Below are 26,593 nucleotides of genomic sequence, written 5' to 3'. Positions count from 1 at the left end.
ATTCTGGGAGCTGAAGTCCGCAGGCCTTAAAGTTGCCCAAGCTGGATACATCTGCCTAAGTGAGTAAGTGGTGTGAGCTGCCTGTCCAGCCCCTTTGCCCTGGAGAACATACACTCCCCAGTTCAGAGTTATCTCTTGCCAATGGCTGTGATGTTCTGAGCCCATTCAACCCAGTCATAGCAGGGAATCTCCAGAACGGAGGCCACGGGCTCAGGATCCGCAGGCTTCCATTAGAACTCCGGCTGCAATTCCTCCGGCGAAGGAGCTCAGGCGGGCACGCCTTGCCCTTGTTTTTGTTGTTATGTATTTAAATCGGGGTGGGGGGTGGGATTGGGTTTTGCATTGGGGTTCATTTCTGTAAACCACCTGAACGAGTGAGCCAGCCATACAGCAATAACTATAGCAATAGCACTTAGACTTAGATGCTTCACAGTGCTGCACTTAGATGCTGCACTCAGCCTGAAATTCAGGCACAGCACTTCCACCTTCATAGCTAGGAGGACAGCAAATGGCTCCGCTGCACCTGGAGCTGGGTTTAACGACCGACCTCTGCTAGTGGCCTAAAGGAACCGGGCAGAGATGGGGGGGGGAGGGGCAGACGTACCGATCCCCGTTCTCGGGGTAGACGGAAGGCGAGGCAAGGTCATCCACATCGGCGCTGGTGGGGGAGAAGAGGCTGTTGCCGTTGAGGTTCTTCAGGACCAGCTTCTTAATACTCTTCCTGGGGGGGGGGAGAGAAATACGGACACCCCGTGAGATTCTGATGCTGAGAAGCCAAAGCAGGGAATGGCTCCCAGGTAAGAGTCCGGCCTCCCCCCTGCACTCAGTTCCAGCCCAGGTCCCCGCTGTGGTGGTCCTGTTTTGGCAGGAGGCCTAGAGGAGGAGGAGGAGGAGGAAGTCCTGAGGTAGAGGAGAACCTTCGTAGCTCGGGGCTGAACGGTGGGGGCCTCGGGGCTCCCTGAGCGGGGCTCTTTTCTTGGGAGACGTTTCATGACCCAACTAGGGAACATCATCAAGGCTAGAAGGACTTAAGGGGTTTGCAGGGAGGAGGAGGAGAAGGAAGAAGAGGAGGAGGAGGAAAGGAAGAAGAGGAGGAGAAGGAAGAGGAGGAGGAAGGGAAGAGGAGGAGGAGGAGAGGAAGAAGAGGAGAAGGAAGGAGGAGGAGGAGGAGGAGGAGGAAGGAAGGAAGAGGAGGAGGAGGAGGAGGAGGAGAGGAGGAGGAAAGGAAGGAAGAGGAGGAGAAGGAAGAAGAGGAGGAGGAGGAGGAGGAGGAGGAAGAGGAGGAAGGAAGAGGAGGAGGAGGAAGAGGAGGAGAAGGAAGAAGAGGAGGAGGAGGAGGAGGAGGGTCCTTGGTGCTCTCTGAGCTGGCTTGTTTTCTTGCAGATCGTTTCATGACCCAACTAGGGAACCTCACCAGGGCGAGTTGGAGGGGGAGGGAAGAGTTTGTGGGGAGGAGGGAGAGGAAGAGGACGACTATGCAGTCCACGTTGTGGTCTGAGCTGGTGGTTTTCTTGCAGATCGTTCCATGACTCCCTGCTGAGGGTGTCCCCTCGTTGGGCCATGAAACGTCTCCAGGGAAGCAACCCAGCTCAGGGAGCACCAGGGACTCCACAGTCGTGGTGCTGCTGTTGCTGCCCCTCCTCCTTCCCTCTCCTCTCCACAACCCCGCTTCCTTCCAGCACTGATGATGTTACCCAGTTGGGTCACGAAACATCTGCTCAGAGAGCACCAAGGACTCCACAGAGAAGAAAGTCATTCTTCAATTCCTCTCTTCTAATTTCACGTTGCTGATTCTGAGCCTCAGATTACACATAGGGGAAAAAAAGCCCTCCGTACCAGCCCAACTTCAGCCGGATCCTCCCAGGGCATCCCGACAACTGCAGTTCAACAAGGCAAGGGTTACAAAACAGCCCAGGAGCCTCTCAGCCTCCCACCCGCCAGGGATTCCCAGAAACCCGGAAGGACAGTTACAATGGCTGTCCTGGGATCAGCCGTGAAGGCTGAGAAAAGTTATTGAGTGAAGTCAAAGAAGTTGCCCAGGCATTAATACAGGGGCCTCCAAACTCGGCAGCTTTAAGGCTTGTGGACTTCCACTCCCAGAATTCCTCCTCCAGTCACGTTAGCTCAGGGATTCTGGGAGTGGGAGTCCACCCGTCTTAAACTGGCGCCAAGTTTGAAGGCCCTCGCTCTGGTACCTGGGATCCAAAGCCAGACTGCTGAGGGCAATCTCAGCCTGTAACAGGGGTCTCCAACCATGGCGGCTTTAAGACTGTAGCACTTCAACTCCCAGAATTCCCCAGCCAACTATGCTGGGTAGGGAATGCTGGGAGCTGAAGTCCCCCGAGTTGTAACGTGGCCAGAGTTGGAGACCTCTGGCCTAACACGACCCTGAAGGATCAGAGGCGGATGCTACTAACTTGGGCATGAAGGCCCCGTTGGTCAGAGAAGGCTCGTCGTCATCCAGGCCGTCGAAGAGGTGGGATTTGGAGGAGCCGCCCGTCTGCAAAGCTTTGGGGCGCACGCGGGTTGCCGGGCGGGGAGTCAGTTTGTAATGTGTCGGGGTAGTCAGCGCTTTCTGGGCCGCCGGGTTGGTTGGCTTCAGCCTCTGGGAAGAAAGGAACAAGCGTCACAATGCGGAGCTGACCGTCCGCTCTCACTCACAAGGCGGATGGTTCCCGCTGGCTGGGCCTGAGCGACGCTGGAAAGGCCTGTCCAGAGTTTTAAACAATTGACTTTAAGCAGTTCACTCTCTCCCCAAGTGGAGCCACTGCTCCCTTCTGATGTGTTACCTGCCTGCCTAATCGTCTGTCACCTAACATCTATCAATCGATTTATCTACCGTCAGTTATCTATCAATCATCTATCACCTACCTACCTAGCGGTCATCTAGCTGGCTAGCTATTATCTACCCACTTACCAATCATCTATCGTCTGTCTGTCTGTCCATCCGTCCATCCATCCATCCATCATCCACCTCATCCCTCCTTCCCTATCTATCTACCATATCTGTATTATCTACCTACCTACCAACCATATCTATCTGTCTATCTATTTTATCTACCTACCCACCCGCCCCGTCTCCTTCTCTTGGGGTGCTGGGGCAGTTCAAATACATTCGTGGTGCTACCTTCAGCCATGTTTGGCTCCCTGCCGTAACGATGGCCAGCAGGAAAGGCCCCTGTGCCGTCCCTATGTGTGTGTGTGTGCGTGTGTGTAGACTATGGAGTGCCGGAGCTCCCTCCCCTTAAGTGGGGTCCTGGTTCTATCCCAGCTGCCTTTCCAGAGGTAATACACCCCCCATCCCACCGCTGGCCTTACCTCCTCCTTCTTCTTTGGGTCGGACATGGGGTTCCGGAAGAGGGGCGAGTCCCCGAAGGGCGAGTAGGTCAAGCTGTTGAGGTGCTGCTGCAGGACGGCCTGCTGGGCCGCAGAAACGTTGGGGTCTGTCAGAGCTGAAGGGAAAAAGAAGGCAAGGATGAGCCCACCGGAGGCCGCTCAACCGGACGGGGCAAAGGCGGCCTCCCCTGACAGCGCTGGGGGGAGGGGGAATAGAACAGCTGGCAGGCCACCTCCAGCTGCGTCAAGCATGCCAGGAGGAGGTGGGGAGGTTGCCCTACGGGGCCACGAGCAACTTACCCACAGCAGGCTGCGGGGCTCCGAAGCCCAGCGTGGCAGTTGATGTGTTAAATCCAGGGGCACCAAAGGCTCCCGTCCCGAGTGTGCCCCCCAGCTTGGGCTGGGTGCTGCCAAAGAGCGAATTCTGCCCTGGATTAAGGGCTGTGGAAAGAGGAGGGCAGAGGGGAAGAGACTGTGACCAACCAGCACCCGCCAAGGCAGTCGCGCCTTCCCCTAAGAAGCCCCGGAGGGTCTTAAGACGCTCCTGGGAAAGGTGTCTGCCGGCCAGCGCTGGTTTGGTCGGACTTCTTTTGAAAAAGAGACACCTGGCCACCTTCCCTGCGGAGTTATAGCCATAGGATAGCCACTGGTGGTGCAGAATTGCAGGCCGACTGTGCCCACAGCCTGGAAGTTCGACCCGGACATGCTCAAGGTGGACTCGGCCTTCCCTCCTTCCGAGGTCGGTCCAGTGAGGATCCCCGTTGTTGGGGGTTAGATGCCAATAATGCTTTGGGCATTCTAAACCTCCCAGAGAATGACGGAAAGCACGACGGAGCGGAACAAAAGCCCAACTGCTTCTACTCCTTTTGCTTCACGAGCTGCAGCTGACCCTGCAGCCAACCCCACAGGAAGGCGAAAACTGCCTTGATTCGGTTCGGCTCTAATAACACAACCTGGCAAGTCCAATTGTCCTGCCGTTGTTTCTCCTCCTCCTCCTCCTCCTCCTACCTCAGAAAATGAGGGGCTGCTTCCATCATCTGGACCTTCTGGACTTACCGTATTTATCGGCGTATAACACGCACAGGCGTATAACACGCATTCCCTTTAATATGCGGCGGGCGCAGCGTCACGGCCTGCGCCGCCGCTAGGCATTACTGGGAGCAGGGACATCGGCGTATAACACGCAACATCATTTGCCCCTATTTTCAGGGGAAAAAGTGCGTGTTATACGCCGATCATCTGATAAATTGTTGCAGCCCCTTTCACCTCCCCAGGGTGGTTTTTCCACCCCCATCCAGGTCCTCTTTCTGCCTGTGTAGATTCACTGGGAGAGCTGGCTGGGAGAGCCAGGGGTGGGCTGGGGTGGTCTTTTATAACCCCCACAGCTGTATCTATGGGGAGCCCGGCTGGCAGCTAAGCGCCAAGACACCATTACTGGTGAGGAATCCATCCCAACGGGATTGTAATTGGCTTCAAGTCATCCGTTGATTGGGCTGAAAACTGTTTTTGGCCTTACGGAACAGGAGCCGGTTTTTACTCTTTCCGTTTCGGTAAAATGGAACAAAATGAGAACCAAAAGCCTGCGGAGATTCTCCGTCATCCAGGCCATGGTTGTCCCCAAAGGGCTCTTTCAAGAGGCAACTGGATATTCTCACGTTTTTGCCTTGAAGACATTTCACTTCTCATTCCAGAAGCTGCTTCAGTTCGGACTGAACGGTGAAGCATGGAAAGGTCACGTTCCTTGCAGTCCTCTGGTTGTTAGTGCTCTCTCTGAGAGTTGCTGAGGTCAGTTGGAGGTCAGGGTCACCTCGTTCACCTTCTCAGGGTTTCAAAGAGGCCTCTCTTCTGCGGGAAGGTTGAACCGCACTCTCTCCACAGAGGGAGGGGGTACCGCACACCCCACCTCCCCACCTCCTCTTTTACAACACAGTCCTTTCAGCAGGTCCAGAAAGGCTCCGCATCCGTTTGCGCTCCGATCCAGGTGACCTCGAGGCCAAACCCTCCAAGTGGCCTCAACGGCTCTCGGAGAGAGAGAGAGAGAGTGCTAAAGACCAGAGGACTGCAAGGAGTATAAATCCTTCCATTCCCCACCATTTAGGGAGAGCTGAAGAACCTTCTTGGGTGAGAAGTGAAAGGCCTTAAGGAAAAGCAAAGATAATCCGGTTGCCTCTTGAAAAAGCACTTTGGGGGCAACCGGAACAAATGTGTAATAATTAGTAGTAATAATAATAATAGATGAAGAAGCTGATGGTGGAGGAAAAAAACAACAACTGGGGTGGTCTGAGGCTACCGATGCTTTGCTCAGTGAATCTCTATGGCGCCCCAATTCCTGGCTGAACTTTCCAGAAGGAACGAAGGTCAAACGCGCCCCAAGCCGAGAGCCCCCCAATCTTACCTGTCCCAAATCCTGCCCCGAGGCCTGGACCCAGCGCCCCGGTTGCAGGCTTGTTTCCAAAGAGGCTGTTTCCCGTGGCGTTGGTATTGAACCCTAGGAGAGAAGGAGGGTTGGTGGCTTTCCCGGGGCTCCGACCAGGACGCCTGCTGGTGTCCTGGGCCTCGACGGGCGGGAGGAACCCCGCCAAGTCTTCGGAGTTCAATTTATTGTCGTAAGTCTAAGGTGACCTGCAACTTACGATGTTTCTGTCTGTAACTTCAAGAAATAATACTTAAACCGGAATCCAACCCAATGTCAGTTCTATAACCTGCCCTAGCCTTTAGGAGTGCCACCTGCGTAGCCCTAGCACGGAGAAGGTGGCGCAGGGAGGGCCTGGAATCCAAGCAGGGATCCCCCGGTCCTTGTTTTCCCGATAACAAAAGCCCACAAGGCCCCTTTGCGCTGACTCTCAGGTCCGGTGTCAGGAAACTCCACTCCAGACATACAAACGAAGAGAGGGGCAACTGGCCCAACGGTCTGCTCGTCCTTCCTGGGGCCGAGCCCTCTGGCACAGGTAGCCCTCGATTTATGGACCACAACTGAGCCCATACGTTTCTCTTGCTAAGTGAGACATTTGTCTCACTTGATGACTTTTCTTGACGCAGCTGTTAAGCAAATCCCTGCATGCGTTGAATTTGCTTGTCAGACGGTCACAAAAGGGGATCAGGTGTGACCCCCGGATGCTGCAACCATAAATATAAATACGAGCCGGTTGCCAAGCGCCTGAATTTTGATCACATGACCTGGATGTACGGCAATGCTCATAATGTACAAAAAATCCACCAATTGTAAGTCACATTTTTTTCAGTGCCATTGTAACTTCAGTCACTCAACGAATTGTTGTAAGGTGAGGACTACCTTTTATATCGATAGATACCTGCCAAAATTCTTAGCAGCAGGGAGATTAAACAAGCTCGCGCTCCCAGGAGAGGAGGAGGAGATTAGCCAGTCACAAGCCCCTATTTTCAACACACAGCTGGAAAGGCAAAAATCCTGCCTGAAATTCCAGATCAGACCATCCTTGGTGACCAGGGACTCAAGGGTGGGCCACTAGGACAACTTTACGAGCTGTGGACTTCAACCCAGTACTCTGGAGCCGGCCTAGCTCGAAAAGTTGTCCTAGTGGCCCATCCCTGCCTCTGTGTTCCGACCGGGTGAAACACACAAAAGACCGGAAGAGCTCCGGAGAACTCCGTTTCGTTGCTTACCAAAAAATCCAGTTGTCGTCCCGAACGAGGGTGCGCTGGTGGTCGTGGTGCCAAAGCCTCCGGTCTTGTTACTAAAGAGAGACTGGACACACACAAAAATAAGACCGTTGTGTAACTTTTACGAATGCAAGCCCCCAGAAAAAGCATCTCTCTCTCTCTCTCTCTCTCTTTTTGCAATTTGTGGACGACATACAATCAGGAAAGGCAGCTAAAAAATTACTCTCTCCTTCCTGCAGGACAGCAGCCAGGCCAGACTGCCGCTGCCCTTCTGCCCCAAAACTCCCTACCCAAGACTAGAGGAAGGAAGAGACAAGGTCTAGTTTTGGGCCAGAGCAGGCCCAAAAGAAGTGCCCTTTGCACACATACACACACACACACACACACACGGGGCAAGCAAAGCAGGGAGCTGTGCAGTCTTGTCCTAGCTGGGATTCTAGTCCTCATTTGTTTAGTGCTGCTTCTTAACACTCACGAGGGAATTGTGGACAAGGATACTTCCTGTCATAAAAGCTGAGGGCCTTTGGCTAACCTGGATCACTTTTACAGGTGACTCTACCAGGAAATAAATATCGTCCTGCCTGCAAAGCTTCCTTTTTCGCCCGAGAACCGCAGCCTCCAGAACACTAAAAGGTCAGTCCACGTACCGAGCCACCGACACCGAAGCCGGTGTTGGGCTGCCCAAAGAGTCCGGTTCCTGTTCCAAACGCAGCTGCTGTGTTGGTATTGGCCGTTGTGCCAAAAAGGCCTCCCGTCTGTGTGGGCTGGGCAGCTCCAAACAAGCCCTGGGAAGGACAGGCAACGTTGAGGCAGAGCTCCTTTGCAAAGGACCCCAAAAGCAGGGGAGAGAGACCAGGAAACATGTCCCGCCCTCAAACACACACACACAGAAACCCACTCTGCTGGGGCTTGAGGTGATCCAGCTGAACTGGGCAGGAGCTGAACTAAGGAAGAACTTATGGAGTTGGGAGGGATCGTAGAGGTCTTCTAGTCCACCCTCTCCTGCTTAAGCAGGAGACTTTATAACATTTCGGACAAATGGTTGTCCAACCACTCAGGGTTGAACTGTGAGGGTCCTTGGTGCTCTCTGAGCTTGGTGGGTTTCTTGCAGACGTTTCATGACCCAACTAGGGAACGTCATCAGGGTTAACAGGGGATGGGGTTTGTGGAGAAGAGAAGGACGATGACCGTGGGGTGTTCTCTGAGCTTGATGGGCTTTTTGAAGACATTTTAGAACCAAACTAGGGAACATCCTTAGTACTGATGAAGTTAGAATAGAGAGTAGAATTGGAGTAGGGAATTGAATAGAAAATAGAATACAGAGAATAGAATAGAATAACAACTTCATTGTCACTTTGAATGTAGACTAAGCGGCATAGATTCAAGTGAAATTTCGTTGCATGCAGCTCTCAAAGGGCCACCCCCTCCAATATAAACTACATAAACACGACAAAATAAACACACGTACATTCATTCATCCAAAATTATGCATACACCCACCCATGTGATACGACACAGATAAGCAACCCCGTCCGGTCCATGAACATGGCAAGAAAAACTAACCGTGCAAGTTGCCCAGGGAACAAGGCTGTCCCAGAACCTGGAAGTCCTGCTAGAAATACTTCAAACGTTCCCTAGTTAGGTCACGAAACGCTGGCAAGGAAACCACCAAGTTCAGAGAGCACCAAGGACCCCCAAAATTCAACCCTGAGCTACAACTATTCTCGCCTATCGGTCCCTACCAGCCACCCCATGGCCGAGTGCTAAGAGGAAGGTCTGAACTATTCTTCCAGAGTTCAGTGAAAGACGGGGCAGGAGTGTCCCAGAAGTCACCGTGCCCCTCCCCCCTTAGAGCTTTCCAGAACGCGACCCTCCTTACCATCGTGTTTGTGTTGGGCTGCCCGAGGGTGCTGGTGTTGGTGAAGGAGAAGCCCGTGTTTGGGGCTGTGGTGGGCTGACCAAAAGGTTTATTGAAGAGGCTGGGCGTCTGCTGAGTCGAGCCGAAGAGACCTCCGGTTCCTGTGCCAAAACCAGTGGTACCTGCAACACAGAGGTGACCCTTCTTACGGCTTTTTGCAGTCCCCTCCTGGAACCAGCTGGGGGGGGGGGGTTGTCGAAGCACCCAGAGGGTGTGGGCTCCAAACAGCAGCGCCGCTGGCTTGCCCTCCCCTCTGCTTTGGGACTTCTGCCTGGAGAAATTCTCTGGTGGTTTGGGACGACCCAGGACCAATGCAGTGACAGGCAGATACCCTTCAGGCAGGGGGGAGGTTTCCCAACCGTGGCCGCTTTCAAGACAGGGTGGACTTCAACGCGGCTGGCTGGGGAATTCTGGGAGATGAAGTCCACCTTCAAGTGGACTTAAAGTGGCCAAGGTTGGGAAACCCTGCAGACCAAAGACTGTAGCAACAGCACTAAAGTTGAGAGCATTTTTTTAAAAAAACCAGCTTGGCCACAGCAAGACAGTCCAGGAATACTTACTGGTTCCGAATGGTGTTTTATTTGCCCCGTACGAAAATCCCGTGTTGGTGGTGGAGGAGCCGAAGAGTCCTGTGGCCGCGCTGGACGTAGCGGTGGACGATCCAAACAAGCCCGGCGTGGCTCCAGCTCCCACTGGGTTGGTGGGGCCTTTCCTGTTGGCCTGGTAGTCTTCCAGGCGGAGCTCCTGAGGGAGAAAGGAGCACGCAGAGGGTCACCTTCCCCGGGCTCTGACCTTCCAAACGCAGGAAGCGCAGCCTCCGAATGCCCGGGGGTGGGTTCTGGAAAGGGACGCTGCTCCCAAAGGGCTCCCAACTCTGCCTGGCTGTTCTGACCCTGGGTGAAGGTGCAGCTAAGCTAGAACGGGGCTGAAGAGTGGTGCGAATCCCTCCAGCTGGGCTTTATTCAAGCAGAACGCGGAATACCAGGATCGGAAAGGGCTTTGGAGGTCTTCTAGTCCAGCCCCCTGCTTGAGCAAGAGACCCTACAGCATTTCAGACAAGGGGCTGCGCGGTCTCCCCTGGAAAGCCTCCCGCGATGGGGCTCCCAGAACTCTGAAGGCAAATCATTCCATCGATTAATTGTTCTCACGGTCAGGAAATTCCTCCCAAGTTCTGGGCTGCTTCTCCCCTCGGCTCAGCTCCCACCCACTGCTACTCGCCCGGCCTTCTGCAGCCTTCCCCTCCTCTTCTCTGTGGCCACCCAGGGCCCACAACCCTCGCTGACCTCGAGCGATTTGCTCTCATACTCCTTCATAGCAGTGATGCACTGGTGCTTGGTGCTGATGTTGGTGCTGACGCCAGACTTGACCATGGTGTCCGTACCGTTTGGTGCCTGGGAGAGAAACGACAAATGGACTCTTCACTGAAATTGCAAGGAGCCACGCACTGGCGGTGACTTGCGGGCCTGCAAGTGGGCTCCAAGGCCTGAAGGTTTTGACCCAGGACCCGGGAAACCGTGCTAGGGTACCAGTCAGCCTGCAGGCCTAGGTTGCCTTTCTGAGGGTCACTGCATGTGCCCTCTGGATGCCCCTTGCCTTGCTCTGCAGGGTAGGTCACAGCCCCTCCTTGCGGACGGCCACGCTCCCAGTTCTGCCTTTCCTACCTGGAAGGCAGCCTTCATGGTTCTGCTTCTGTCTGCTGCCGTCCTTTCAGATGGAATGTGAGCAGGAAAGCCCCCCCTCCCCCCTCGGCAGAGGCCCAAGACCCCCCGTTTAGCCGATCTCGCCATCTTCTACTTCATCAACTGCTACAGAACCCTCAAGGTTGGCGGTTCCATCCACCCCTTAAAGGGCCCCCTGCCCTACCTCAAGCAATGCCGAGGAAGCACCCCCCACCTTCCTCCTCCTCACCAGAGGCCGAGGCAGAATATTGGGGGGCGGGGGGAGAATACGGCACTGGACAGGGCAACCTGCTCTGGCTGGCAGCCGCTTTCCAAGGTCTTACTCAGCGACCTGCCTCGCATCCTTGGCTTGGTCTGAGGCCTGAGTTGATCATTTCTAGACGCAAAGCCCCCGTTGTGATCCTGCCAGGAGCAACATCAAGAGAGGAGCAGCACCACTATAAGGGAATATCTGAAGCTCGGGGTTGAACCAGGGGGCCTTTTGCTCTCTGAGATCAGCGGCTTTCTTGCAGACGTTTCACTGCCCAACTAGGTCACAACATCAGTGCTGGAAATGGGCGAGGTTTGTTCTTGGTTTATCTTCAGTGACTTGCCTCCTCGCCAGCCATCCACACCCAGCTAAGCAGAGACCCACAGCAACATTAATACTAGACCAGCAAAGCAGCAGCAAACAACCCCCCAATCAAGGAATCACGGGAAAACCCCCAACACCGACCGGCCAGGCCATCCGTGCATGAGCAGACAGCAAACCCCCCACTTCCCCCACTGAGGTTACCCAGCTGGAAGGCCTGCAAGGAAACCAGCGGAAAGCACCAAGGACCCCACAGTCCTCCTCCCCGCCACAAAACCCGCCCTCTTCCAGCACTGATGAGGTTCCCTAATTCGGTCATGAAATGTCTGGAAGAAAACCACCGAGGACCCCACAATGAGAGGCACGGCTGTTATTCTCAGGCTCCCTTCTTCAAATAATTTACACCCAAATAGAACTTTTGACAACGTTCGGTATTGGGCATTTTCCAGAGCAGCAAAATTAACCCAGATTCTCCATCATACGTCCCTGCAGGACATCTTGACAAGAACTTCCTAACCCTAAATTAAATACTGTCCTGCCGGCCCATATGGAGGGACAGGTGTCTGAGAGGGGATAGATAAGTCAGCCTTCCTGGGAATCGCGGTAAATACGAAGTCTTCTTCTTCTCTTATCTAGGGCAGTGAATGACATCAAGGAAGGAAGGGACTTTGGCAGGAAAGCTGAAATGCGCTAAAAGGGCACGCGGGCAGGGCTTACGTTGAACTTAATCGTGGTGCCAGTAGGGACGGCCGAAAAGCTTGTAGACCCAAAAAGGGAGCCAGATGTGCCCCCAAATGGGTTGGAGGTTGTGTTTGTGGTGCCAAACAACCCTCCGCTGCTGGTGCTTGTCCCAAAATCTGAAAAAGAAAACAAATAAAAGCCATGTCCAAATGTATCAGGGATAAAAGTAATCTTTTTTTTTACACAATTGAATACCTGATGGACCTTGTAACGCTTCAATTCAAGGAGAACTGAGTCACAGATCAGCCTGACCAGGGATGAATAAGCACTCCCTTCCACCCACCACCAGAGATTAAAAGAGAGTCCGGGGTCTTTTATTCGGGGATGGGGGCAATTTCCCTACATATTTGTCTGTGTGTGTGTTGGGGGGGAGGGGGAGAGGAATAAACGAGGATATACGTTCAATTTTGCGCAAGGGCTGTGATCTGTACACTCTCCAGAGTCCCTCAGTGAGGCAAGTGGGCAGTTTCTAAGTGTGATAAATAAATCCTTCCTAATTAATAAGGATATCAACGCAGGTTTTTCAAGCCCATCACTTCGCATCGCTATGAACTTTGTGAAAATAACACACGGAACCCGAAGGAACGGGAAAACGCTTCAGCACATGAACAAGGCGCCGACTTCAGCTGATACTTAACTGGCTCGATATCCGTGCTTCGCTACAAAACTACATGGTGGGGCTTAGTTTTGGGGAAGGAAAATAAAGGGGGAGGGGAATTGTGTCTCTGCCTACCAGCCTCCAGTGATATTCACCTGGCTAGTGTCTTGTCAGTGTGTGAGAGTTGAGGGCTGTTTGGAAACTGAAACATTATTTGCTGTGTGAGCAAGAAGGAGACAGCAAGGAGCCTGGGCGTGACCTAGCTCAACTTTTCTGTATTAAAAGCTGCTTGGTGCTGCTGTGAAACTGAAACTCCTCTGCTTGTGTTTTGCCTTTGGAAGAGATTTCTTTCCAGGTGGGGAGGGGGAGGAGAACTCCTTAGCATCAGAGGGTGTTAATAATAATAATAACATAGGAAATACTCTAAATGCTCTGAGGGTCCTTTGGAAAAATCCTTTCTTAGGGAGCCCCTAGAAGCCAAGAGGAACCTACGGGCTGAATTTCAAGTTTGTAGGCTTTATGGTTCTGGAGATTTTTGTGATGATGCGTGAGGGGCCTTTCGCTTATATATTTAGACAGTAGATAGATAAGATAATAAGATAGATAATAAATATACAGAAGAGAATCAAAACTTTGTCGGAATAGCCGTGTCCCTGCTGACAGTACTCCACTAAAGCTGGCCTTAAAAACAGGTTGTGAGCAGGTGGTTATTATTATTAGTCTTGCGGGACTATTTCTTCCTGTTACACATTTGACCAAGGTCAGGTTCTTGGGCTGGTCTAACAGAGTCCTCCTTGCAGCTGCTGGCCAAAAGAGCACAGGCAGAGTTAGAGGGACAGAGAATTCAGCAGGAGGCTGAACCGCCCTCGCAACGGGGATCCAAAGTGGGAAAGGGAGAGGATGGGATGTTTTACAATATTTCACTTGGTATTTCTAACCGTGCTGATTTTGACTCCTTGACCGAACAGAATCTTCGGTCAATACACTGGTTCACCTATTTTTATTTTACTAGAGTTAGAAAGCTGAGTTGGCTATCAGGATGTGGTGGCACCTGCAGCCAGAGTTGGGGTCGGGTTGGGTGAAGAGACCGGCCAGCCAGGAATCCTTGCAAGGGGGAAGACCTGGGCCCCCTCCCCTAAAATCCTTTATCTGGTTGCTCCCAAGGGAGTACAGCTAGTCGGGCGAGATACTTGTGAATAGGCAACTAGCAATAAAAAACAACCACTGCCTTCTCTGATCAGCTCAGGGTGTTCGTTGTTCTCGTTCCTCGTGCCTAACACAAGCTCTGCGAACCTTAAAAACCTCCATTTGCCAACAGTACCCCTGGCTCCAAGTCTCTTCCCTCAAAGGTGCTCAGGAGTGTCCGTCAGGATTTGGAAGAGGCGGCTCTTTTGCTCAGTGCTGCAAAGCAGAAATGCCTCCCCCCGCCCACGGCATTTCCAAGCTCCTTCAGAGTCAGCCATACTCACTGCCAAACCCCACCGGCTTGTTCTGGGCAAAGGCATTGCTCTGGTTTGAGAAGAGGCCTCCCCCTGTGCTGGCGGTCCCAAACAGGCTGCTGGAAGTTCCAGTGGACGTGCCGAAACCAAAACCGGTACTAGTGGACGACGTGGCCGGCTGGCTGAAAGTACTTGCCCCGAAGAGCCCTCCTGCAACCGAAAAGAAGCCCTCCGGTCAGGCACCCGAGAGGGGAAGGGGAATGCGGGGCGGGGGAACACACCAAAAGGGGAGAATCAGTGTACCTGGCTTGGTCTGAGTGCTACCGAAGAGCCCCCCGGCATTGTTACTGGATCCGAAGGCGGACGTCCCGAAGGCTCCTCCGCTGGTCGTCCCAAAGCCAGTATCTGCAAAGCAGGGAGAGGGGGGATGGGGGTGGGGAACAAAGGGAACTGGCTCAGAGGCTGTCAGGGCCACAGCCGAGCGGCAGGAAGCCAAAACCACGTTCAGGCCGGACTGCAGGCTTTTCTTCCACGAGCGCAGGGTGGGTTTGAAGTCCCCTCTTTCTGACCCCCGGGGCTCCAGGGGTGTGATCAATAAAAAGGGCTTTGGATGGGCAAACGTTTGGAGGGCTTACCCCATTTAATAAACAAAAGGTTAAACAAGCAGCTTTTATCTCCCTTCCATCCCGCCTGTATTCACGCTATGCACACAGTCCTCAAGGGGCGACCCCAACGGAGCCCAAAACTTCCATTGCTAAGCAAGACAATTGGGAAGTGAGCTTTGTCCCGCCTTTACCCGCTTTCGTGCCGCAGTTGTTAAGTGAGTCACTGCAGTTGTTAAGTTAGGAATACAGCTATTAAGCGAAACTGGCTTCCCTGTTGACGTCGGTTGTCAGAAGGTCCCAAAAGGGGATCATGCGACTCAGGGCACTGCGACTGTCATAAAATGTGAACCAGTTGCTGAACATCCAAATTTTGGTCTCGAGACCCTGGGAATGCTTCGAGGCTTGTAAGTGTGAAAAGTGGGCATACGTGACCTTTTTCTTCCAGTGCCGTAACTTGAAACGGTCACTAAACAAACTGTGGTGAATTGAGGACCACTTGTAAAGAAAATGTTCTACATTCCATGTTAAGGCTGCCAAATAATGTTCTCCTCTATGTAGTTCACAAAGATAACACTCCATTAAAATTTAGAATAAGTTGTTACAGCATTTCCATGGGAGAGGAGGCTAAACACAGAATTAAAACCTCAAACCGTCGTTCAGAGAGAGAACGACCCACCTGGGCCAAATGTCCCTCCGTCCTCAGTCACTTACTCTGTCCGAAAGTCGAAGTTGTCCCAAATCCCCCTGTGGTGCCGCCAAAAGGCGTTCCGTAAGATTTATTAAACATGTTGAAGATATTTCAGTGTCTCAAAACCTAGAAAAGAAAAAATAACAACTTTAGACAAACTTAGATTGTCTCAGGAGTCCGTCCATCCATCCGTCCCCGCCCAAAATTGATAAACTTGCAAATCACTAACCGGTCCCTCTTGCCATCAATGGCCATAGAGTTATGAGCTGATCCCGATTCAACTGGGGGCACTGTGCAAACCCTGGCTACGTGGTTAGTTTATATTTCGGTGTATCTTTTGAACTCGTGAGAAAATGATGAATACATGTGAAGCAAGCTGGATTTAAAAAAAATGTTGGGCATCTTAAAGTGTAAGAGAAAAATGCTATTTGAGAGGACAAAACTGTTCAGCCTACATCTGGCTCAGATTCACAAAAGCATCGAATAACGGACTGCTGGGAGTCTTGGAAATAATGATCATAGGGGACTATTATTAAAAATAAAAGGAATTGTTATAACATACATGGGTAGCTTCACATTGCAATACACAAGGATGCACGTTCAATTTTGCAGCCACTAAGATTGTTGGATGAGAGAGACAAAAACAGCTGATTGATGCCTGAGAAACAGGCCCCCTCCTCAGTCAGCAAGAAAGCTGATTTACTACCAGCGTGTCAAATACTTAGGGAGGGAGGGTTTGGAAGCACAAGAAAACAACAGTCAACAATAGTCAGCCATCAACGCCCCAATCAACATCTAAAAGACACACGCATACACACAACTAGGCACCATATAAATACTACACACAGAAGGAACAGCCCAAAGAACACATTCAGAGAAGGTCCCTGAGGATGGACTCCAGCATGAGTCCGAAAACTCTCTGGTCCTGGTGACGGATTCCGATTGGATGCCGAGCATTAAATTCATACAGAAATGGCATACAGAGTATCTTTAGGGCAAAAGTATTTCCAGAATGTCCCAAATGCTTCTCCTCTGGACTCAAGACAGAAAGAGACCTATGTGCCAACCTCTTACGTTGTAAAATATTCTAGCTTATGATGATGCAAGCAGCTGTATGTCCCATTTTCCTTAGTGCTGTCAACCTTCCCCTGCCATTCACAATGCTCCCCCCAAATCTCAGACAATCGTATTTCAAAGAACCTTCCCACGCACAGCGGGGCCACCCAGATGCTACTAGAAAATGCCTTTATAAGGCACAATGGAGCAGGCAGTGCTGGTTCTTCCCAGCCCAGATTAGACCATCAACCAAGCATAAGCAGCTGAATGGTCCAATTACAGCATGGAAATGCCGGCCTCTGTTCTAATCTCAGCGCAAGCAAGTCCAAAGAATTCAACTCCAACAGGCTGTTGACATCTAGTAAGAGTTTGCTGATGATTAGCAAGAATCAATTTGATTTACCCCAAAATTAATGCAATTAGTAACCAAATGTAACAAAACACTTTACTGCAAAATCCAAAGGTTGCTGATAAAATCTTTGGCCTTTTATATGTAGTTTCACTGCTAGAAAAGCTCAGTTTGATTATGTTTAGCCACGTGGCTAAACTTTTGAATTATTTAAGGCCACAGAATCACCATTAAGACAATCTCAATTTCCTTAGGGTTGCCTGGTAAGAATCTTTATTTCCAAACAAGGAAAGTTGTTTCTGGTATTCTCTAATAGAGAATCAATATTTTGTGATTTTGATTCCAGAATCGGCGAGGTCCTTGGTGCTCTCTGAGCTTGGGTGTTTCCTTGCAAGGGTTTCATTGGCCAACTAAGTAACAGAAGAAACACGCTGACCTTGGCACTGATTATGTTTCCTTGTTGGGTCATGAAACATCTGCAAGAAAACCACCAAGCTCAGAGAGCACCAAGGACTGCACCGTTCAATCTTGACCTACAAATATTCTGACCCAAAGCAGGACCCAAATTGTTGGGGGCAATATGCTGTAAACCGCTTAGAGGGCTGTAAAGCACTGTAAAGCGGTATATAAGCCTAAGTGCTATTGTTATATTCCTTGCAGTCCTCTGGTCGCTAGCGCTCTCTCTGAGAGTCGTTGAGGCCACTTGGAGGTTTATCGGTGCCCTCAGGGTCACCTTTCCAGGGTTTCAAAGAGGGCACCTACAGTAAGGTCGAACAGCCCTCTCCCTCAACAGAGTTCAAAGGGACAGACATCAACTATCTCCTATTTACAACCGGGTCTTCCCAGCAGTCCCAAGAAAGTTCCACACCCCATTTGCGCTTTGATCCGGGTGACCCCGAGAGCGTGGATAAACATCTAGGTGACTCTGGGGGAGAGTGTCACCATCCAGAGGGCTGCAAGCACTATAAATCCTTTCATCCTCCACCATCCAGTCAGAACCAAAGATGCTTCTTGGATGAGAAGGGAAAGTTCTTCAAGGGGAAACCAAGTCCACTTGCCTTTGGGAAAAAGCACCTTCGGGATGGAGGAGGAGCTGGGAGGTTCTGCCACTTCCTGCAGGTGGGATTCCTCTCCGGGGCCTTCCAAGGGCTTCCAAGCTGGGGAACTACCTGGGGGACCACGACCATGGCAGGTCTGATTGGCATCTGGGGAGGGGTCTCCAACCTGGGCAACTTGAAGACTTGTGGACTTCAACTCCCAGAGTTCCTCAGCCAGCACAGCTTGGAGACCCCTCGGTTGAGAGCCACGGGAGGGGAATGGGGCAAGTGAGCGACCCAGTTTAATTACTGAAAGCGACTAAAACTTATTCTAACGTCCGTCACTCCCATGTCCGCCTGTCCCTCCTTTGGCCGCCTTTTCTTGAACGGGTCCCGTGCACCCTTCCTTTGGTATCCGTGTGAAGCGATCACAGACGCCCACCGGGGTGGGGTGCAGGGCAGGTCCTGGCCTCCCCGGCCCGTTAACGCGCGCTCAGCAGCCTCCTCGTTCCCCCCCCAACCCCGGCTGGCCGGGCCGCTCAGGTGGGCGAGCCCCGTCAACCCCGGTCCGCTCGGTCCCGCACGTGCGCTCCCCTCGGCCGGCGGCCCCGCCCACTCGCCCCCACCCCACAGGAGAGGCGCGCGGCCCCTCCTTCCCCCTCGCCCCCGGGCCCCTCCCCTCCCTCACCACTTCTTCTCCTCAGGGCTGGGCCTCCCGAGGAGAGGGAGAAGCGTTCGGCTCGGGGCCCACGGCCCGGCCTAGCACTCGCTCGCTCGCAGGGGCCTCTCTTGCGACGGAGAGCCGGACGGAGGCGACGGCGGCGGCGGCAGCGGCTCCGCCTCCACGATACTCGCCTCAGCCGCTCGAGGGGTCGCGACAGGGGGGGTGGCGGCGGCGAAACTGCGTCATACACGCACGCTCGACGCTCTTCCGCGCGGGACGTCAGGGCGGCGAGGCTTCCGATTGGCTGCCCCGCGCTGCCTTTTTCCCCCGGAAGCTCCCATTGGTGATCTATTGCCCCGACGTCGGCGCCTCACGCTGGCTTCCTATTGGTTGAGTGCTAAACCCACCTCAAACGTCGCCCCGTCTCCAATCCGCCGCGCCGTCTTTCCAGACGCCCGTCGCCACAGAGCCCTGGGACGTGTCTATTGGCCGGGGAACCGAGAGCCCTGTTGCTGGGGGCTGAGGGGGGGGGTGGAGTCTGGAGGGTGACGTCGCAGGCGTCCCGTGGAAGTGGGCGGGGCCTAAGCGGCCGTCGCGCGCTTTGGTTCTCATAGCAGCCGCGAAGGGGGCGGAGGCGGCGGACTACACTTCCCGGCATGCCCGGGCGGCGGCTGGGCGGGCGAGGCGGCCGGAAGTCGTAGTGCGGAGCCTGGCCGGCAGGTGAGCGGGATGTTGCAGGTGGCGCTGCCGCTGGAGCGCGAGCGGGACGGGGCGCTGCTGCGGGTGCGCTTCACCACGCTGGCGGTGGGGACGGTGTGCTGCCCGCTGGGCGGCTTCCTCTTCTGCCTGGCCTGGGCGCTGCTCTTCCACTTCCAGGAGGCCACGGCCACGCACTGCGGCGTAAGTCCAGCCGGGGGGGGGGGCGAGGGAGGGGAGGGCGACCCCGCCCCGGCTGAGCCCCTCACCCCCGCCCCCCCCCCAGGTGCCGAACTACCTGCCTTCGCTGAGCGCCGCCATCGGGGCCTCCGCGCCCGAGCGCTACGTGTGGCGCCTCTGCATCGGGCTCCAGTCGGCGCCGCGGCTGCTGGTGGCCTCGGCCTACTGGCGCCACTACCGGGGCTACCGCTACCCGCGCCTCTGCCGCGCCGTGCTGGGCCTGGGCCTGGCCGAGAACCTGGGGCTGCTGCTGCTCACCTACGTCTCCTCCGCCGAGAACCACGGTAGGTGGTGTGTGGGGGGTGAGGGTGGGGGCCGCGACCTCCCCTTCTCGTCTCCTCCCCTCCCCGCTGTCTCCCCCCATCTCATGCCTGAATGCTCCCCCCTTCCCCCCCGTGTAAGGGCACGACCCTCCCCCCCTGAGTCTCCCCCCTCCCCCCGTATGCTGCTCTCTCGCTCTCACCCGCCCCCCCCAGTATGACCCTCCCCACCCCTCCCCTTCACCAGGTCCTCTCTGCCCCCTCCCCATCACTCCTTCCCCTTCCTCCTCTGCCCACCCCCCAGGGTCACCCCTATGTGCTGCTGCTCTGTGTGTGTGTGTGTGTCTCCTCTCTCTCATTCTCTCTCTCTACTCCACCCTCTCTGTTTCTGTCTCTCTCTCCACACACACACACACACCCAGAGGGAAGGAGAAGTCTTTAGGGCTTCCAAGCCTGAATTGGAGCCATTCCAGGGCCGGCACCACCCTAGTGAGTTCCACAGGCCGATGATGAAGCCGCCACGGCTGGTGCTGAAGGCCAAGGCCAGGCTCCCAAGGCAAACACCCGGAGAGACCCGGAGGCCAAGGCAGGAACACACAGGAGCCAGGAAACAAACGCTTTCCCCTCCCTCTGCCTGCAGCCAGCTTCCCCCCACCAAGAAGGATGAGGCTTCTCTCGAGTAAGATAAGATAAGCTTCATTGGTATCTTTTACTGTTGGCACCCATTGAAAATGAAGTTCTGTTGCCTGTTCCCCAAAGTATACACATGCATAACTCACGTGTACACATGTTATACATGTACCTACATTCATACGTATAAACGCACATATATATTCATCACGGTCCACCTTGAACGCATAGCAGAAAGAGTTCAAAAGGTTGGTGCTCTATGGAACAGAGCAGTGGCTGGATCTGGATGTTCTGCTGCGGATACCCCGAAGGCCGCTCCTCCCAGGGGGTAACGAGGTTGTGAAGAGGATGTTTACCGTCCCAGAGAATCCTGCGGACTCTGGTCCAGCCTCAAATGTGCGCCATGTCCTGGATAGAAGGGAGTGAGCTGCCAATCATCTTCTCTGCCATCCTCCCTACTCTCGGCCTGCCTATCCGAAGCAGGAATGCTTCTAGACTGGATTATTCCAATGCAATAATTGGGCTGATCTCGGCCGCTCCTGCCTTTTCTCTGCCCTGCGTGTTCTTGGATCAGGTGCAGAAGGCAGTTCCTCCCCTTCCTCATCGCCTACTGGCTGCAGCTGCGTGCTTTCCCCACAGGAAGCTTCATGGCTGTCCTCCTGCAGCTGGGCCTCCGCCAAATCCTTCTCGGAGGCTGGCTGCGCAGAGCCATTGAGCAAGTCCCCTCCTGATGTGCCTGGGATTGGTCCCCCATCCTCCTCCATTACACCCTCCTCCCCATCACCCCTGCCCCCTTGTCTTCCCTCCTAAATGTCACCCTTCCCTGTCACACCCCCTTCCTCCCTGACTGTCTCCCCCTCATCCTCTCTGTCTCCCTCCCACGCTCCCGTCCTTGTCCCCCCCATCATCACCTCACCCCCTCCCCTCTCTGTTTCCTTCTCTTCCCTCCCCCAACCGTCACCTCTTTCCTTCTTGTTCCCCCTGCAGCCTTCCACCAGTATGCCTTCATCCTCTTCATCGCCTCGGCCATCGGACACATGTTCTTGACCTGCCTGCTCTGGCGGCTAACCAAGAAGTACACCATCAGTGCCGAGGTGAGGCTGGCCCCCTCCCCACAGCTGCCTCCTCCTTTGGGCTCCCAGTTGCCCCTCAGTCCCCTCGGGGTGCCTCTCGGGGTCCAGTAGGTTTTAAAAGCGATCTTTTCCTCTCTCCTGTGTGGGGGGATTCTGCTCCCAGGCAGGCAACCTCCATGTCCGCAGACAGATCTCCTCCCGGTTCAGTTGCACTTCTTTCCCACAAGCCTTTGCCCCCCTTTCCAGCCTCCCCCCCACCCCCGGGTTCATGGCAGTAAGAGGGCAGCGCTGACCGAGGTTGGGTTTTAACAGGAGGACAAGAGGGCTGGGTCCTTTTGCCTGACCTCCGCTGACCTCACGCCAGATAGGAGCCACGGAGCCAGCAGGTTCTTCGGCCTCCTTTTTTCGGGAGGGGCCCTTGTGCCTGTCGCTCTGGGCATCCCCCTGCGAAGAGGCTTTGGCAGCGTCCAGCCCGGTGAAACAAGTTTGATTCGCCATCATTGCGGGAAGCTGCTGGAGGCGGAAGGCATTTGAGGCTGGTGTCCCCGGGATGCTGACCCAGGCTGGGAGTTTTGTCAAGGGCCCCTCAGCATCTGTAGTCCACCCCAAGGGCACAGGGCGCGCAGTGTTTGTCCTGGGAAGAAGCGGCGCCTGGCGCTGAACGGCGGAGGGTTCCTTCCAATTCACTGCCTTACGAGAGCGAGGAAAATCCTCAGGGACGCTCGCACCCCGGCCAGCCCTTCTTCACTCTCCTGCCATCGGGTGGGAGATACAGATGCAGAGCCAGCCGCGTCACCTGGCTGAAGAACGGGTTCCACCCGTGGGCTGTCAGACTCCTGAACGGGAAATAACCTCATAGTAGGACAGACTTGCAGGACTGGTGCATTGTGCAAAGTGCAATGAGATTGGGACTGGGTTGGGGACTTCTGTCCTCACTGTGAGTTGTGCAGGTGTGTGTGTGGGGGGGGGGTGCACAAAGGGAGGCTCAGCCAGTCTCATTGTACACGTGATGTACGCTGACAATAAAGGTGATAGTAACAAATGTTCCCTCAGCCACAGCTACTTCTCCCGCCAACCTCCAGCAGCCTGTAGAAAATTGGTCCAAAATCAGGACTGAGGCCTCTGGGAAGCCTGAGCCAGGGAAGGGGGAGAGTGGGGGCAGAGGGTGTGTTTTTGGACACACAATTGGGTCGGTCACCTGGCGTGGAAGGGAGGGAGATCTAGGACTCCAAGGACCTTGGGCACCACGCGGCCTGGTTTTAGCAAGAGGAGGGAATATTTGCAGCTCAGGGTTGGACCATCATGGGGTCCCTGGTGCTCTCTGAGCTGAGCGGTTTTCTTGCAGGCGTCTCAGGACCCAACTAGGGGACACCATCAGGGCTCGAAGGGAGGAGGGTTTATGGAGGGGAGGAGGAAGGAGGAGGACTTGGGACTCTCTGAGGTTGGTTGTTTCGTTGCAGGCGTCTCATGACCCAACTAGGGGACATCATCAGTGCTAGCAGGGAGTGGGGTTTGCTGTTGTGTGGGGGAAAAAGGAGGAGGACGATGGCGGCAACTGTGAGCTTCAATGGTCTTCTCTGAGCCTGCTGGTTTTCCTGCAGCTATTGTTATTACCCATCTTCTAGCTAGCACTGATGAGGCCACCTAACATGGCAATGAGACGTCTGCAAGAGGACCACCAAGCGGAGAGAACCGCACGGCTTAGCTCTGCCCGTGGCATGTTCTTTGGACTGGGGTCTGCCGGCTACAGGAGGGTCTCGACTCCTCCCTACGCCCCTGGTCTCCTGCCTGGGTTTGGGGTCGCTTACTGGGAAGTGGCTCGGGGGAAGCCTGAGGAACCGAACTCGGGCCTTTGGGGGCTGGCCGGGAGTCTGCTGGCTGCCGGGAGGGAAAGGCTGGTTCTGGGCCAGGGCTGGGCCATCGGGGGGGCAGTCTTCCTGGCTTGCCTCCGATTGCTTTCTGCCCCCGGGGGTTTGGCTGGGTGGGGGATAGGGCTTAATTGGGGAAGAGGGAAGGGGGGTGCTGGGGTCCCAGAAGGTTTAGGGCAGAGGGGTCCGGCCTTGGGCCACTCCCAGAACCCCCTCCCCAGCAGGGAGCTGACGCCTACCAGGAGGAGGTTGGGTGTAGGGTGTCCCTCGACCCTGTGCAAGGCCTCCCCCCCGGCCCCCCCGCCCTGTGAGTGAAGCCCCCTCCCCAGCCAGCCCAAGGGCGAGGGAGCCTTGGTCCCCGGCAGCCCAAGACAGCCCCCCCTCCCCCCGTCCTCCTCGGGATAAGTGTGGCTCTGGAGCACCTCACAGGGTTGAAACCCAGAAACACCCAGCTTGTTGCTGCTGCTGCCGCCAGCCCTTCGAGGTAGGCCAGGAGACACGCCTGATGGGAAGGAGCGGGTAAGGGAGGCCTCGCTCTTGTGACCTGTCTCCCTTTAAGGCAGAATCATCAGGCAAGCATCTGTCCAGGAGGGTTATGAGGACCTCCTGCCTTGGGCAGGGGGCTGGACTAGAGGACCTCCTGGGTCCTTTCTGGCGCCCCTAGCACACTACGAAGGGAGGGGGGCTTTCCTGCTGCCTGGAATTGGCTCCTTTGACCCCCTACAGCCGCAAATTTAAGGGCGAGCCCTTTGCCCCTCCCCTTCGACTGGGTGACTCGAATCAGGGCTGGGAAGCAGCGGTTGGGGGAAGCAAAAGGGGGGGGCGGGTTTGTGGGGGCGGCTCCTTCTTTCCTGTGAGCCCAGGGAGAGGACAGATCAACAGGGCTGGGAGGGACCTCGGAGGTCTTCTAGTCCAGCCCCCTGCTCAAGCAGGAGACCGCGTACCATTCCGGACAGGTCTCTTCTCGAAAGCCTCCAGTGACGGAGCCACCACGACTTCCGGTGGCAGGCAGTTCCGCTGGTCCATTGTCCTCCCTGCCAGGAAAATCCCTCCTGAAAGGCCCCGGTTGCTTCCCTCCCGGATGAGTTTCCCTCCGTTGCTTCTTGCCCTGCCGCCGTTTAGAGGCTTTGGAAAACGGCTTGACCCCCCCCCCCCTTCTTTGGGGCAGCCCCACAGACACTGGAAGACTGCCCCCCATCCCCACCCCCACCACCCCCGTCCGAGTGGGGCCGACCCCTCCCAGTGAGAGGGAGGCGGGCGTGGGGAGGGCTGGCGGCCTGGCTCTGCCCCCGCTAAGCAGGATTGCACACAGCCAGCATGAAGCGCAGCAGCGGTTTCCGGCTCCCACCTGCCACTTCCTGTCTGTGAACTTTCACATCGCAGCTTGTTTGTGGTCCTGCCCCCAGCCCCCCCGGGGCCCGATCCAGCCGAAGGAGCCTAAGGGAGGCCTGGGGGGGGGGAAGCAGAAAGGGGGGGTCCCCTTTGGAAGCCTCAGTCCACATACAGCCAGTCCTCCGCTTACAACGGTTCCTTGAGTGACTGAGGTTACAACGGCACTGAAAAAAGGGGACTCGGGGCCGTTTTTCACCCTTACGACCATTCCGGCATCCCCCTGACCCCTGATGCTTGGCAGCCGGCTTGTGTTTACGACCGTTGCAGTGTCCCAGGATCCCCCTTTTGCGGCCTCCTGAGTAGCACCGTCAATGGGGGAAGCCAGCCCCCCTTGGCCGTTGTGCCCCCCCATTCCCCCCCCCCCTTAACCAGAAAGGAAGGTCGTAAAATGGGGCAAAAATCAACCCATCTCTCACTTAGCCACAGAAATTTTGGCCTCCCTCGTCACAAGTCGAGGACGACGTGTGGTCTGTGCCACTAGTGATCAGGAGGCCCCCGAAAAGGGGAGAGAGCTTCCAAGAGGGCGCTGTTTTGGGGGGGTTCTGTGAATCTGTGCCAGGTGGCAGCCTGGCCCGTCCCCTCCTGCTTCACACACCTTTTGTTCCTCTGCAGGGGAATAAAAACCTCCCTCGAGTCTTTTGAAGGAGCAGCTTCTGCTCTGCCCTTTGGGGGCTGGTTTTCTGGAGGGATTGGGGGTGGGCAGGCTGCCTGCTATGCCTCCCCTGCTTAGCCCAGCAGCGGTTTGGCTCCTTTTTCAAAACTGGGTATTTTGCTTCAGGAAATTCCCGAAGGGAGAAAGGCCGCCTTCCTTTGCATCCGGCGTCGACCGGGGTCGGCAGCGTCAGTTGTTGGGGCCTCAGCGGTGACTATGAGAGTTTTCTCAAGACAAACGGCCTACGGGGGACTTTTTCAACCTCTCTCAGCCGCATCCAGAGTGCGGTTCCTCCTGCAAACTTTCTCAAACTGAAACAGCCCCGCTGGCTATTTGCAGCCTGGGCGTGTGATGCTCCCGGGGGTGGGGGCTGTTTCTCAGGGTCACCAATCCCCCCCCCCATGCCCACTCTCTGCCCTAAACAAGCCCTGGTTGCCTGTGTCTGTCTGAGGATGGTGTCTCCTCCGGTAGCTTCAGCCCTTCGGAATTTGCTCTGGCTTCGGGGGGGCCTGAGTTGAGCATCAATAGGCTCTTTAGAGAGGCCCCAGGAAGAGGCAGAAAGAGGAAGAGGAGGAGGAGGAGGATAAAACCAAGGAAGAATAGTTGCTGGAATTGGGCCTGTCTAGTCTGATGAAGAGAAGCACGAGGGGTGACGTGAGAGCAAGGGTCCCCTATTGGAGGGGCTGCCCCAAAGAAGAAGAGGAAGGGGGTCCCCTTATTCCCCAAAGCCTTCAGAAGAGGCAGGGCAAGAGGCGACGGACGGGAACTCACCCAGGAGAGAAGCAACCGGGAATTAAGGAGAAACTCCCTCAAAGGGAGGACAATGAACCAGCGGAACAGCCTGCCACCAGAAGTGGTGGATGCTCCAACACTGGAGGTTTTCAAGAAGAGACTGGACAGCCTTTTGCCTGGAATGGGGTAGGGTCTCCTGTTTGAGGAGAGGGCTGGACTAGAAGACCTCCAAGGTCCCTCCCAGCTCTGTGGTTCTGCCCCCTCCTGCCTCAGGGTGGCGTGCCCTGCTGTGGCCCAGCAACCAAGGCTCCAGCCAGGGGAGCCCACGGATCTTTCCGGTCCGGCACCAGAGGCGCCTGCAGGGGAGTAAACCCCACCGCTGCCTTTTCTGGAACACCATGTTTCGCCTGTATACCATTCAGGGGGGGAGGGGGAGGGGTGGTGGACAGTTCAGCCGTTTTCCACCGAGCGGCCAGCGCAGCCTGACCCAGGGAAGCAACTAGGTGGTTTCCAGGTGGGGTGAGTGTGTGTGTGTGTGAGAGAGAGAGATAGTTTCTGGAAACCTGCCTGGAGTGACCCCAACAGCCTGGTCAGGAGGAGAGGCAGAAGGATCTGTGGAGCAGGGGGTCTCCAACCTGGGGCCCACTTGAAGGCTGGGGGACTCCAACTCCCAGGGTTCCTCAGCCAGCTTTGCTTTGAGGTAACCCCGCCCTACTTTGCCGGCTGAGGA

The 26,593-nt window shown here is 55.2% G+C and overlaps 2 protein-coding genes across 3 annotated transcripts in view; one reads left to right on the top strand and one right to left on the bottom strand.

Annotated features, from left to right (window-relative positions):
- The window catches only part of NUP98 (nucleoporin 98 and 96 precursor), a 36,632-nt gene extending 18,046 nt beyond the window's left edge, over positions 1-18,586 (bottom strand). Inside the window, 15 exon segments of the mRNA XM_087936863.1 lie at positions 605-721; positions 2,418-2,605; positions 3,319-3,452; positions 3,637-3,777; positions 5,732-5,824; positions 6,979-7,060; positions 7,623-7,760; positions 8,855-9,015; positions 9,454-9,637; positions 10,177-10,284; positions 11,861-12,000; positions 13,952-14,131; positions 14,225-14,326; positions 15,238-15,340; positions 18,345-18,586. Coding sequence (XP_087792989.1) covers positions 605-721; positions 2,418-2,605; positions 3,319-3,452; positions 3,637-3,777; positions 5,732-5,824; positions 6,979-7,060; positions 7,623-7,760; positions 8,855-9,015; positions 9,454-9,637; positions 10,177-10,284; positions 11,861-12,000; positions 13,952-14,131; positions 14,225-14,326; positions 15,238-15,313 — 1,844 coding nt within the window. The 5' untranslated portion in view covers positions 15,314-15,340; positions 18,345-18,586.
- A 167-nt stretch (positions 18,587-18,753) lies between these two features.
- Positions 18,754-26,593, top strand: part of PGAP2 (post-GPI attachment to proteins 2) — a 14,042-nt gene continuing 6,202 nt past the window's right edge. The window contains exons 1-3 of one of the 2 annotated variants that reach the window (XM_087936874.1): positions 18,754-19,220; positions 19,303-19,540; positions 21,134-21,240. In XM_087936874.1, coding sequence (XP_087793000.1) covers positions 19,050-19,220; positions 19,303-19,540; positions 21,134-21,240 — 516 coding nt within the window. In that variant the 5' untranslated portion in view covers positions 18,754-19,049. The remainder of the gene's footprint in view (positions 19,221-19,302; positions 19,541-21,133; positions 21,241-26,593) is intronic. The other variant, XM_087936875.1, reaches the window with a different exon arrangement.

Source organism: Pseudonaja textilis, chromosome 7 (genome assembly GCF_049901715.1).
Source record: "Pseudonaja textilis isolate UNSWEBS1 chromosome 7, rPseTex1.2, whole genome shotgun sequence".
Taxonomy (NCBI): Eukaryota; Metazoa; Chordata; class Lepidosauria; order Squamata; family Elapidae; genus Pseudonaja; species Pseudonaja textilis.
The sequence above is the reverse complement of the archived record's forward strand: the minus strand, read 5'-3'. Positions and strand labels throughout refer to the sequence as shown.